The sequence below is a fragment of the Narcine bancroftii genome, chromosome 2 (assembly GCF_036971445.1).
Source record: "Narcine bancroftii isolate sNarBan1 chromosome 2, sNarBan1.hap1, whole genome shotgun sequence".
In the NCBI taxonomy this organism is placed as follows: Eukaryota; Metazoa; Chordata; class Chondrichthyes; order Torpediniformes; family Narcinidae; genus Narcine; species Narcine bancroftii.
The window spans coordinates 41,296,813-41,311,245 of NC_091470.1; the positions used below are offsets into that span (position 1 = coordinate 41,296,813).

Consider the following 14,433-nt stretch of genomic DNA (forward strand, 5'->3'; position numbering starts at 1 on the left):
CTGCTTATTTACTATCTTACCTGTTAATGTCATTTCCTAGTCACCCATAGCAACACACACTTCCTATTTTTGTCATTTGTTTCCTTTAGGTTTAAGGCTATAGTTTCATATTCACTAAATTGATGCATCGGACTTGTATCAATTACTGTATTTTCCGAATATCTGAGAAATGCCTTTAAGCAGCCCAATTTAAGAAGCAGAATACTTGTATCAGCTGTCATCGATCCCGACACCTCCCCATCGCCATCGCCAAACTTGCCCAGGTGTCCGAGGTTCCCACTTGGATCCACGACACCTCCCCACTACCATTGCGGAACCTGCCTGGGAGCTCACGGTCCCCACTCCGATATCAAATATATTCCCACCGCCATCACCAAACTTGCCCAGGTGCCTGAGATTCCTGCTCCGATCCCAGACATCTCCCCACTGCTGTTGCGGAATCTGCCCAGACGCTTGAGGTCCCCGCTCGGATCCCTGACACCTCCCCAATGCCGTCGCCGATCCTGCCCGGGAGCCTGACGTCTCCACTTGGATCCCAGACACCACCCCACCACCATTGCGGAACATGCCTGGGAGCCAGTGGTCCCCACTCTGATCCCAGACAGCTCTCCACTGCCGTTGCAGAACCTCCAACCCTGGAGCCTGATATCCCCACTCGGATTTCAGACACTTCCCCACCGCCATCGTGGAACCTTCCGGAGAACTCGAGGTCCCCGCTCAGGTCTCCAACACCTCCCCACCATCGTTGCCGATACTGCCCAGAAACCCGAGGTTCCCGCTCTGATCCCAGCCCCTACTGGGCTGGGATCAGCATAAAACAACGACAAAGAACAAGGGAAGGTTTTTCAAGCGTGAAATAAAGTTTAATTCTTACCTTGAGTACACGAGAGCTCCATTGGATTCAAAATGATGCTAACAGCATGTCAGAGTCCCACTTGAGCACTGCAGGTAAAAAAAAATTAAACTTTTTTTCATTTGTGATGTTCTGTCTCCGCCAAATATTTTCGCTGATAACTGACAACTTTGGTAAAGCGGCTTTTGGATAATCAGAAATGTACTGTATATACATTTGAATGTATTAGAGTCACCCTTTCTTAAAAGCTTCTTAGTTAACAAATTATTAATCCATTTCTTTGTTGGTTCCTCAATATTTTGATCGAGAAAACCTCACGTGCAATGAATTTATCCACTGCATTACTACTGTTGATTTGTTTTTCCTTGTCTAAATATGGATCAAAGTCCCCCATGGTTATAATATTTGCCTTTGTTACATGCTGATTTTAATTTTTTGATTTATGATATTCCCACCATTACTAATACTGTTTTAGGGCCTATAAACAACTCATCTTTTTTTCTCCTGTCCCATATTGTTTCTTATAAACACAAATTGATTCTACTTCTTGGACTGAAATAGTTTCTCTCCATTATTTTTATTTTTTTTTAATCAGAACTTATCTCTTTCCATTGTGCCTATTTGTTTGAAAGGTTATATGTGCTGAAATACTTAATTTCCAGAAACGGTCACTTTGTACCAATATCTCAGGAAGGGGTAACAAACAATCTACTGGAGAAATCTAGCAGGTCCAGTACCAAGATGGGGAGAAAAAGTATTGGCCAATATTTCTGGTTGGAACCCTTCATCAAGACTGTCTGTTGTTGATATACAGGAAGTGTGATGGGTTAGCTTCCCTATAACATTCTTCCTCAAACCACCAGTGCCTCTAGCTTTATTCATTACACAAGTTTCCTTTCCCCTACCTGTAGTCTGCCTTTACTTTCTTCTCTACTCTCGATTTACGTATGTAGAATGAAAGAAGCTATAAAGTAGAAAAACTAGCTTTGAAATCTGTAATTCAAATATTTCCAATGAAATGTTTTCTGAAGTGAACATGTCTATAACTTAAAAAATATTTCCAACAACAAGCATTGTGTTGCATGTCTATAAATCAATATTCAGTTTTGTTCTTTGTTTTTCACCATTTCTTTTGAAGGATGCGAGGACCAATGACCTCTATTACCTTGATTTGGACACGTGGGAATGGAATGAAGTGTATGTAACGTATTTCATATTCTAGATTGACTTCCAACCATTTTGAGTAAAACCCACACCTTTTCACTCAGTAAAAACACTCACGAATCAGTGCCCTTTACCCCCTCCACCCACCCTCCAACATCTGATAATGTCACAGGCCATTCTTTTGAAGGAGATGGGGATGTTTTGGGACTTCTATGCCTGTGGGAGTTAAAACATTAAATATTTTTTGAACTACTACTACTAACTGAATAATTTAATGAAAACCTGATGATCATCATCAGTTTATCACTCTTTCCATGTGACACATGACACATGAAGAAGCAAGAAATGGAAATATACGTATCATAAGGCAAACAGCAGAGACTTGATTTAATTTGGCGTATCTGGCACAAATGACCTGTCCCCTTTCTCAAGGAGTTGGTGCACTCTCTGTGTAGTGAAACCACTATCACATGTGATTGTGAACTAAAAACTTCCATTTTTCCCAGCTTTTTGCACCAGAAATTTCCTTAGACTTAGACCCACAAGTAGTAGGGGCAGCTCTGTGGTTGGAAATACTGATGATTTCTTGGTGTGATACAGTTTGTGAGCCTTGTTCATCTATCTTCAGGACAATTTGTCTAAATTTATTTTCTCTGTGCCTGACATCTATCTAGTTCAGGGGGTGGCCAACCTTTTAATTTTTAATTTAGACGGCCACCCAATTAACCTACACTTCGTGGGCCGAAATGGCCTGTATGTTTAAATTAAAAATTAAAAGGTTGGACACCCCTGAATTCTAGTTCTCATTTGTTAATGTAACCAATGGATCCTAGTTGGGTTTTCTCTCTAGGGAGGTGGGGCCATTTATAAAGCTGTCATCACTGTGGCTCAAATCTACTCACTGACTATTATATTCAGAACTTTCTGATCTCTGTCATCGGCTACTTATTAAACTTGCTGTACAGTTTGGAGAACTTCAAGTTAATTTGTTCTTTACAAAAAATATTGAATTGTTGCCATAAATTTTCAAACACGCATAAGAGCACCATAAAATTAACATACAATTTCATTTTTGAAATTTTATTCCAATGCTAACAAGTCAGTAGAGCAGTATGCATTTAAATAACGTAATGTTTTTTATATTTTATATTTTTAAAATTTTGCTGTACTAATATTTAAAAATAGCTTTTTCAATTTCAATTTGCATCGTCATTGCTGAGCAAAAATTCAGAACAATCTGCGATACAAGCTATTTAAATTGTTGACTTCAATTATTCTTATAGCTAACAACTTTCTGTGCAGAAGGTATTTGGTAAATGTAGATTTGTATCACAAAAGTTTAGGTTTTTAGTGAATCGTTGCAGATTCTTTGAGAATATTGTCTATGATTCAAAACTTCTATTTGCCAGGATACAGTCACCAGATCAAATCCCTGTTGGCCGCTCCTGGCACTCACTCACAACAATCCCAAACGATCATCTCTTCCTGTTTGGAGGCTTCACAACTGACAAACAACCACTAAGTATATTTCTCTCTTATTGTGCTACGTTAATCATTTACAAGGAGAGAACTTTTGGAAACTGTAATTGTGGTTTTCATATAAAATTCAACATGCTCCAAGTGGCTTTATTCCCTTCGAAAGTCATATTTATGTTCCTGCTGTTATTGATATAATTGTTTTTCTGCAAATTACATGGCCACAATGAACAAATTTCCTATCACATTTAATTTGTGATGGGAGCTTTTAAAGTTACCTATTTTCTTTGATTATAGGTTGTATCTTGACACTTATTTTTCTTAAATATTTGCATTCAGGTTTTATACCTAATCTATAAAATAATGTATTGTATAAAGATGTTATGTGAGTGTGTTAAGGTTGTGCGAGACCATCTTGTGTGACTGAAATATGATCTGTGTGAATTGGTGGAAGTAAATAGTAAATTAGTACAATTGTGTTTGGTAGGTTGAACATAATTAAAGGAAAAGTGTGCTTCAAGAATTCTCCATTAAATGTACAAGTTGATTTTTTAGGTGATGCTTGGATATACAGTCTGAGCAAAAATGAATGGTTAAAGGTGGAACACAATTACGCTGACAAACCAAGGTAAATGGCATAAATTTAAGACTGGGTTTCATTTGCCTTTTTCAATTCTTGCACATAGTTAACTGTCAGGCGAAGTTTCACTTTCTTTAGTATATCTATAAGCATTATTTTTATACACTTAATTGACTTGACTGTCATTGACAGGTATCCTTTATTGTTTTTGCACTGTAAAGGGGTATTTACAATTTTCTGATCTAAAGTTTTAAAGTTCAATATTAGACTTAACATTGAAGTTGAAGTTGCCAGCTGTTTTTTTTTCACTCTTTGTATCAGCTTTTGGTCAGCTCACTTGTGTGGCCTCTGGTAAAACCTGTTATGTTGAAAGCCTCCTTCAATATGCTCCAGGTATGACTTAGCAATAGACTGGTGTACTGTTGTAGAGATTTCAAATGGGTACTATTTTACTTTCACACAATCATCTATAAAGTTTAGGAGCGATTTTGCAGTGGCTTTCTGATTTGCTGAGTCTGTCGAATTGAGAGCCCTGGAACACCTGAACAGCAAAGATGTGTACATCAGGAAGCTCTTTATTAATTACTGTTCAGTATTCAATGCCATCATCCCCTCAAAACTAATCAGCAAACTCCAAGACTTGGGCCTGAATACCCCACTGTATAATTGGATCCTAGATATACTCATCTCCAGACCCCAATCAGTGTGGATTGACGAGAACATCTCCTCAGGGGAAGGTCACATGATTCAGAGGATGTAGGACATGGGATCCTGACCTTCCCGGGAAAATAGAAAGAAAAAGAATGTGTAAATGAAGTAAAAACAGGAAGAAACATTGTAAGAATAATATACTTACCTTTTCAGATGTATCCAAATAAGAAAAAAACCATCGTTGGATCATTTAGTAGTATCTCCAAGGAATCCGAAAGGAGGCTTCCATCGCAGGATGAACCTGGACCTGGAGTTGTGACGAGGTCCTGATAGAAGGCTGAGATGGAGGGGGCGTTTGTAGGTGGGGGTGGGCCTGCACAGTTCATTTGAGGAGACGCTAGCTTTGATAAAAGATTTAACAAAACGGAACTTCTTGCAAGAAGTAGAAGAAGAGATAAAGCTGAAGGTGATAATGGTGAAGATACAAAATAAGGAAGAGGAGGAACAAGAAGATATACTGGTATCTCAAGAGCAAGTTAAGTTCAGGGTTATACAAAAGGCTACAGGGGAGAGTAAATTTAAAGAGGGATTGTAAGAGAAAAGCTGCAAAATATGAAGGAAGAAATACTATATCTGAGTTCTGAAGTAAAACAGGAATACAAAGTTTATTGAGCTGATATGGAAAAGATGTGGGCAAAATAAATCATGAGGTGAAAAAAGTAGAAGCAAAGGTTGAAAATGTACAGGAGAGAGTAGGAAAATTGGAGAATGAAGTTATAGTGGGATCTGTTGAAAGGAAGAAATATTTGGAAAAAATTAATTATGTGGAAAACTTTAGTAGAAGAAATAATATTAAAACTGTTGGATTGAAAGAGGGAGAAGAAAAACAAGATACAATTTGATTCCTAGAAAGATGGATACCTAAAGTTCTGGAATAAATTTGAAAGTCTTATTGAAATTGAAAGTGAACATAGAGCCCTTAGGCCTCAACCACAACCTAGTTGAAAAGCCTCGCTATATAGTGGTTAAATGTTTAAAGTATTCATGTCTACTTCCTCAGGAGTTTGCGGAGGAGCCAGTGGAGTTGTTCAAGTGAACCGGTACAGACTTGAAGGGCCGACATGGCCTGTTTCCGTGCTGTAAACGGTTATATGGTTATGGATAAAGAAAAAATCTTAGCCTTGGCGTCAGAAAGAGCAAAAACTAGAAAGAATCCACTTGAATACCATGGATCAAAGATTTTCTTTTACCCAATATTAATACACAATTGCTGACCAGAAGGGAGTTCAGTTCAGTTAAGGAAACCCTTTGTTACCCAGCTATTCTGAAGATTTCATTACCTGATGGCAACAAGAAATTTTTAACAGATTGTAAACAAGCAGCAGAATTTGTTGAGACTTTGTCTGTTAATGAATCAAGGGAATGAAATGTGTTTATTTCATTGGTTGATGTAATTTAATTAATAAGGTTGATACATTGTTAAAAGGTGTATACTTGGGAGTCAGGGTCAGGGAGCATCTGACCATGTGCTTTTTTTGTGGTAGATGCTGCATCCCAAACAATAGAGTGGGGTGGCGCCATATATAAAGCAGTGCCAGTGTTTAGGGGGATTTCCAGGGGAATTCTTTCTTATTAGCTATGTATTAATCAATGGTGTGGTTAAATTTATTATTATTTTTCCTTTTATATCTGGATTTCAAGAGAAGTTGGGAGCAACTCAGAAGTAAGATTTGAATTATTGGAGGATAGTTTGGGCAAATATAAAGGAATAGTACCCTGATATACATTAATAAATGGAAGAGTTAGTTTTTATATTTTAATAGGGAATACTAGGAAATAAAGAGATTAATATGAGGCTACTTCTGTATTTCTAAGTCAAATGTTAATTTAGAGACTATATATAAAATATGACCCTCCTTGAGTGCTGTGAAGAGTACTTCTGGGGCAATCCTCAGTTTTTATTCTATATCTTCTAATCTTTCTATTTTTTCTTTTGGAGGATTTTAGGGGGAGGGGGAAATCAAACACAATGTAGTGTATATATGATTAACATTGATTTTGCATTTATAACCTTGTAATTGATTGCATTGTGGATGAAAACTTTCAAACAAAATATTCAGAAAACAAGAACATCTCCTCGACAATCTCCATTGGTAAGGGCTGTGTTCTTAGCCCCCCTGCTGCACTCGCTGAACACCCATGTCTGTGTGGCTCAGTATGACATTCACAAAATCTACACACTGGAGGGAAATGAACAAGAACCTCACATTCACTGTCTTCAAAACCAAGGAGCTGCTTGTGGACTTTCGGAAGGGAAACCAAGATATGCGATCCAGTGATCAATGGATGTGGAGAGAGTAAGCAAATTTAAATTCCTGGGAGTCATCATTGCAAAGGACCTTTCCTGGACTGAACACACTTCCGTCAGGGCCTCTTCTTTGCAAAGGTTTGGTACAAGTTCAGAAACCTTGGCAAACTTCTATAGAAGTGTCATGGAAAATGTGCTGACCGGATGCATCACAGCCTAGTATGGGGCCACCTATGTCTCTGAGCGGAAAGCCCTGCAAAAGGTAGTGGAAACAGCCCAGAACATCACAGGCAAAACTCTCCCCACCATCAAGGAAATCTCATGGAACACCACCGTCGGAAAGCAGCAGCAATCATCAAGGATCCAAATCATTCAGGACATGCTCTGTTCTTGCTGCTGCCATCAGGAAAGAAGTAGAGGTGCCATAAGACTCCTACCACCAGGTTCAGGAACAGTTACTTCCACTCCACCATCAGACTCTCAAACAACAGACTCAATCAGACTTATTTGAGTAGTCTTAGCACAATATTTTTTTTAATTGCACAGTCAGTTTGCTTACTTTCACAGTTACAAAATAGAGAAATGTAAACAATATTTTCTTGAGTACATTTTTTTTGCTACCTGGCCCAGGGTCGTATATGATGTCATGTTTGTTCTCTGACACTAAATCTGAACTTTTAGCTGTTTAGTATCAGCTGGTTCCATATACTAAACATAAAATGAAGCCATTGACAAACCATCTATGAAAATGTCTTTAATCCTCAATTTATGCTGTGGATTGCCATTGTACACCTTTTAATTTTTGTGTGAGAGTTTAACACACCAGGTTCCCCAACACCCTGTACTCCCTTCAGCCTACAACAGTGGTTCTCAAACTGCCCCCTAAACTCGCATTGCACCTTAAGCAATCCCTATGCCATCGGTGCTCTGTGATTAGTAAGGGATTGCTTAAGGTGGGATGTGAGTAGGAAGGGAAGGTTGAGGACCACTGCTCGAGATCTAATTGTTATTGAAATATTTTGCTTGAGGAAAAATTGTCATTGGCCTTTGGAGTTATGAAACCCTGCACATAATGAGTCAATTAGGTATAACTAAAACTTTTTCTTTCCACTCACATACCACCTTAAGCAATCCCTCACTAATCACAGAGCACCTATGGCATAGGGATTGCTTAAGGTGGAATGTGAGTTTGGGGGGCCTAGAGTAATGTTTGTGGAAGTGATTCACTTAAAGCTAGTTACGCAGCTGTGTTGAAAGCAATGGGAGGAACAGAAAATTACTTCACTGCTCTCCTTACTTAATTTGAACCGTGTCATCTTTGATGACAAAACCTGGACATCTCAGAAATTTTTTAATTGATCCTCAACTCACAATGACATTTTTTTTAAAGTGTCTCATCAGCTTGAATTAAGTGAGACCTTTGTACATGTCAGTGGATACATTATTTGAGAAGCCAATTTTTAAAAGCTGGTGAATTTTATGAAAGGATTGCTGATTGCACACTTCACTAATATTCCAAATTCCAGTCATGTAGCGTGGAAACTGAATATCATCATTATTATCAATCCTAAATTAATTTGTTCGTTAATTCAACAGTTCAAAAATTTGGAAACAAAATAGTGGTGTTCATTGTCTTCTGAATGAAGGTATTCTAAATAAACATTGAAATCCTTCAAAACAATATCTGCAATGTAATGCAATAGTTGGATTTTTAAACTTACTGAATTTATTATTTATCATCAGGCTTTGGCATTCTGCTTGTACAAGCGATGAGGCAGAAGTGATTGTTTTTGGTGGATGTGCCAACAATCTATTGGCTCGTCAACAAGCAGTGAGTTCATTTGCAGTTTTTTAAACTACATTACATTCTTATGATCAAGGGATAAAATGAGGTTCCGTTTAAGTAGAAGCCAATGGTTATGTAACTCTTCAACATCAGGATTTCTGCAACTTCCAAGTCAGTGAATTTCAATCTTACTGGATACCAGTTCACATCTTTAGCTCAAACTTTGAGATATTAAAACACCTACAAAGCTATTAAGGCAAAAGTTCTACTAGTATATTACTGAGACAATGTTACAGCTAACTCACCTGTACTGTTGTGTAGTAAAGCAAGATTTTGCTGTTATTTCCACATTTACGAACCTTCTGTTGATGTTAACTGGAATGGAAGTAATGATCTGAACCAACAGGTCTGTGTAAAGTTGTGTCTTTACTCGCAACACTTTTCTTAATCTTCTTTACTGCATTGTCACACCTTACTAATAGTTTTCCTGCTGGATGAATCTATAGAATAAGCGTGAAACTGTTAAACCCAGTTATTTTGCAAGGTATCATTAAAGTGACCCCAACCTCCATCTTCAAGTTGCAATACGCAAGTGTTGGTTGCACCCCTGTCGTTTTCAAGTCTTCATTGATTCATTCATCGAATGTACACAGATTGGATTGCAAGTTTTTCATAGATTTTAGAAATATCTATTTCTATTTCTAATCATTTTCATTACCATCTATAAAGCAAACTGCAGTAAAACTATGTTTCTAATATATAAACTTTGCCTTTTTATCCATTATAATAAAGTATTTCAAATGTATTTTTTAATCTTCTAAATTACCTTTTTTTACAGGCTCACAGTAATGACATTCTTGTCTTCTCAGTACAGCCAAAATCTCTTGTCAGGTGAGAGAATGATCTTGCAACTAAGTCTCTTTTGAGGGTTTCTAGGTCTAACAGTTAGAATCTGCTGCTGCTTTTGTGTAAAGTTCAAAGTGGTTTTGTTGTAATATTGCATGAATTATGACCTAAATGTTCTTAGGATACCTGCAATCATGAAACTGCTGAATTCAGCTGTAATTAATGGGTTGTCTGGGAGAAGATACAAGTACATCTGGAAATGTTGATCTAGCATTGTGGGAGGATTTGATCCTTTCCAGTTTGGGGCTAAACTGAACAAGGAAATGTAGATGAAGCTTAATTACTAATATGGACAGTTTTTTGCTTCGTTTGGAAGTAGTTTTTTTTTTTGCTCGGACGAAAGGTTGACTTTTGTTTCCATCAATTTTCTTCAACATTTTTTAAAAAAAACAAATGAAATGGATGTCACTCGCAAAAATATGTACAGAAGTAGGCTACTTCGCTCTTTGAGCCTAGTCTGTGATTCAGTATGATTATGGCTGGTCTTCCCCAGGTGTAAACTCCTCTATGTGCCTCTACTGAGCTTTTAATTTCCTAAATTATATTGGCCTCTTTAAATACTTTTAATGTTCTTGCCATTACAAATTCTGGAATATTATCACTGAGAAGAAATTCCTTTATATCTCAGTTTTAAATTGACTTATCCTATATTTGAGACCTTCCCACTGATGGAAAAATATCAAAGCCTATCATGTTATAGCCTTTAGGATCTTGTATATTTCATCAGACCACATCTCTTTCTTCTAAACTCATAAATACAGGCTTTTTTTCCCAGTTGTTTATGAAAGCTTAGCCCTCTTATTTCAGAAATTAGCCTAGTAAATCTCTTTAGTACTGTCCAAAATGCTAAGGTACCTTCCATCACCAATCAATTTGCTACAGGAACTCAGCGGGTTGAGCAGCATCAGTGGGAGAAAAAAAAATTGTCAATCTTTTGGGCCAGAACGCTTCATAAAGACAGTGCAGAGAGAAGATGGCCAGTAGTGGACAGGATGGAAGGGGTTGGACTCGGCCAGTAGGGGATTGGTGAACCAGGGAGAGGTGAAGGATAACTGAATGCTGAGTTCCTTCAGCAGGTAGGTTGTTGCTCCAGATTCCAGCATTTGCAGACTCCTGCTTCTAACCTATATTATGATGCTACCTTTTTGTTTAAACTTGAACTCTCTTGTATTAAAGGCCTGTGTGTTATTTGCCTTAATTATTTACTGTAACTAGAAGCTGAATAGACTAAAAGACCTTGATCTCCCTTTACTCCATTCATTATATAATTGACATGGTTTCTTCCTACCAAGAACAATGACCTCTTCACACCTTTTTACATTCCATTTGCTGAATTTTTGCCTACTCACACTACCTATCTATATGCTGTTACAGTCCAAATGTCCTGTTGACATACCCTGCCTCCTTTTAATCTGGCATCAGCAAACCTCTCTTCCCTCCCTAAAATCATTATTAAAGATAGAAAATAACTGATCCTTTGGACACACCACTAGTTGTTTTTTCCAGTCTGGAAGATTATCATCTATGTCGGTGATTTTCAATTTTTTTCTGTTCACTCACACCACCTTAAGTAATCCCTATACCATAGATGCTCTGAAATTAGTAAGGGATTGCGTGAATGGAAAGAAAAAGTTTGAAAACCACTGTTTTAATCGTACCTAATTGACTTGTTATGTGCACAGTTTCATAACTCCAAAGGAAATGGGCGGAATGACAATTTTTCTCAAGCAAAATATTTCAGTAATAATTGGGTCTAAAGCAGTGGTTCTCAACCTTTTTTCCCCACTCACATACCACCTTACTAATCACAGAGAATCTATGACATAGGGATTACTTAAAGTGGTATGTGAGTGGAAAGAAAAAGTTTGAAAATCAGTGAGCTATGTGATAATCAATTTTTGATTTACATTAACACGTTTTCCCCCCCATTATAATGACCTTTTACCTTACAACTAATCTTTTATGTGGCATCTTATTCAATGTCATCTGTAAAACAAATATACTTTCCTTACAGATTTCCTTCTAGTAAATTTTCTTGTTCCATCCTTGAAATTCTTCAGCAAATTTATTAAGCAATTTAGCTTTGGTTTCATTGGATTAAACATTTCTAAATGCAGATTTTCGTGTTGAACTAAAGATTAGATTCATGATTTTCTGATCAGCTGGTATGCTTTCAGAGTGAAATTTTGAAAAAAAACCATGAAACAATGATCTGTTTCTGCCACTTTCTCTGAAATACCTTCATTTGTCTTCTTTTCGTTCCATCAGGTTTTCCAAAAACTTGCCTCTTAAGATAGAGATTGATACAAGTTCTTCCTTCCTCTGATATCTTTGGAAGGTTTGCAGTGTCCTCCACCGTGAAGATTTATGTACTGATTTAAATTATCTGCCCTTTTCTTGTTTCCTGTTAATTCCCACAGTCTCACTCTCTAGTAGTCTCGTTTACTTTAGCTCTGTACATATTTGCACAGAAAATTTGTATCTATATTATTAATTGGGCCTTTAAAATGAATGTTTTATGCTAAAGTTGGGCACTGCTGATTAATAATATAACGAGATTAAAAGGAAATTGGAAAAATGTTAAATATATTAAAGTGACTAGTAAATGCCTGCATATAATGACTAGATTCTTGTGCACTGTTTGCTCAAACTTCTCATGGGTTCACATGAATATGTTCACCTGTGATGTGCACTTGCTATTGTCTTGTATCACTGAATACAAAAATGGTGCCTAATTTTTTGGCTTGAAATAAATTGGATTAGCTGTGTCCTCTGCTTTGATCGTCATTGCATCAGTTCAGTAGTGTTGTGGAATACTATCCAAAAGTTACATGCAGTATGAAAAAAAATCAATGGCTGTTGTAGAAATATCATAATTAATTTTTGTAATGCATTATTTTCATCCTTCAGACTTTGCCTAGAGGGAGTGATCCACTATAAAGAAATGCTTGCCAATATATGGGATTGTCTTCCAAAGCACCTTCTTCTTAATATCAATCAACGAACTGGGAGCTGTAACACATCTGGATCATGAATTATGGCAGCAGACTTACATTTTTAATAAATTATAGTGTGATTTAATTATTCTTTGTTCTAGCAGCCTTAAAGTGTTGAGGGGAAGAGAATCATGATCTTTGACTTTTATTGGTACAGGTTGTACCTCTGTAATCCGGTAACTCCCATGGTCCAGCACGATTTGAATCTGCCGCCATTAGTTTGTGGATCTGCCACCAGGGCAGTGCTGTTAGCAGCGTTAATGCACCAAACTCTGCAAATGCTGCTGGTGGTTCCGCACAGCCCTTTTTGCAGCATTTGAATTGCCCTCTTTTTCCCTCTCTTGGTTGCACCATTTAAAGTTGTGTTCCGAACCCACCCGCTCACCCAGCTACGAACATTACGTCACTGAGACAGATCAGAGACCCGCATTGACATCAAGGCAAATTGCACTGCTCAAGTTTTAATTGAACATGTCGTCCAGCTCAGTTGATCGGCCCAAGGGCGCAGAGTGATGCGAAGTGCGGAGAAGCTGACAGTTGACGGTCAGTTAATTTAATTTGCGTTAATGTATGGTCAGTATATTTAATTTCAGTTTCCCTGGCATTTTTTGTGGTCCAGCAATGGCCAGGTCCCAACGTTGCCAGATTAAAGAGGTACAACCTGTACCTGGTTTTGCAGGAGGTTAATAATCATTTTTAATTTCAAACATGTTAAAATGCTTGTGCATAAATAAATATAAGATTTATTGGTTTTGATTTTGAAATAAATGTGAAGCAAAAGAAAAATGGTTTACTTTGATGTCAGAGAGGGAACATTTAACTTCAATGATAAGGTCCGTTTAATCTCCCATGCTTGAGGAATTCCATCTTGTCATTCGGCCCTTATGGGTATACTTCCTTGGGATGTATGACAAGGCACTTAAAGTGTGATTCTACTCACCTCTCTCCCTTATGACTATTTTGACTTGCACACATGAGCTTTATTGGCAATGCCAACATTTATTGTCATTCCCTTGAGGTGGAGGTGAGCCCATATTGAGATACATCAAGTAAAAATACTCACATGTGTGAGTAAATTATAACCCAATTATGATAAAAAGACATAGCACATTTAAGTAAGGCTGTATATGACCGAGTGAGGGGCTTCCACAGGGTTCAGTCCCAATGGACCTGCCAATTGAACAGGTTCATTTGTCTTGGATGAAGACGATCGAACCTTATTAATGGCTGTGCTGCTCTAACCAACAACTTCCTGATACTGTTTAGTACAAATATTGCTGTGCTACTGATTTTGTTTTCGGATGGTGGAAAACTTGTTATTGAATACTCACCCTCTAATGTGCTCTTGTAATTAGAGTATATAAGTGACATGTCAAATTAAATTTTGAATCTCCATTTTCTTTCAATTCAATTGATAATGTACATTTGGATTGATGTCAAATCATTTTGCATGCAGGCTAAACTGTTTTTTTTAAATTTTTTTATTTTTCACACCATAAATCACGTTAGCCATGATATACACCTTTTCTTTTTCACACATATACAGTGACTTTTTCTCCCCCCACTCCCTCCTCCCAAGCCACCCCCCCACCCCCCCCTCTCATCCATTTTAGGTATACAATCTAGGTTGCATTAAGCCAGTCAGACAATGTTGTCATTCAACAAAAATACACCAGAAATTCTACTGAGTCCATTCTTTTCTTTTCTTCTCCT

At 37.4% G+C, this 14,433-nt stretch overlaps 1 protein-coding gene across 1 annotated transcript in view; it reads left to right on the forward strand.

Annotated features, from left to right (window-relative positions):
- The window catches only part of LOC138753424 (kelch domain-containing protein 2-like), a 48,872-nt gene extending 34,730 nt beyond the window's left edge, over positions 1–14,142 (forward strand). Inside the window, exons 9-14 of the mRNA XM_069916394.1 lie at positions 1,992–2,050; positions 3,427–3,539; positions 4,049–4,121; positions 8,776–8,863; positions 9,657–9,709; positions 12,635–14,142. Of these exons, the coding sequence (XP_069772495.1) occupies positions 1,992–2,050; positions 3,427–3,539; positions 4,049–4,121; positions 8,776–8,863; positions 9,657–9,709; positions 12,635–12,758 (510 nt within the window). The 3' untranslated portion in view covers positions 12,759–14,142. The remainder of the gene's footprint in view (positions 1–1,991; positions 2,051–3,426; positions 3,540–4,048; positions 4,122–8,775; positions 8,864–9,656; positions 9,710–12,634) is intronic.
- The last annotated feature ends 291 nt before the right edge of the window (positions 14,143–14,433 follow it).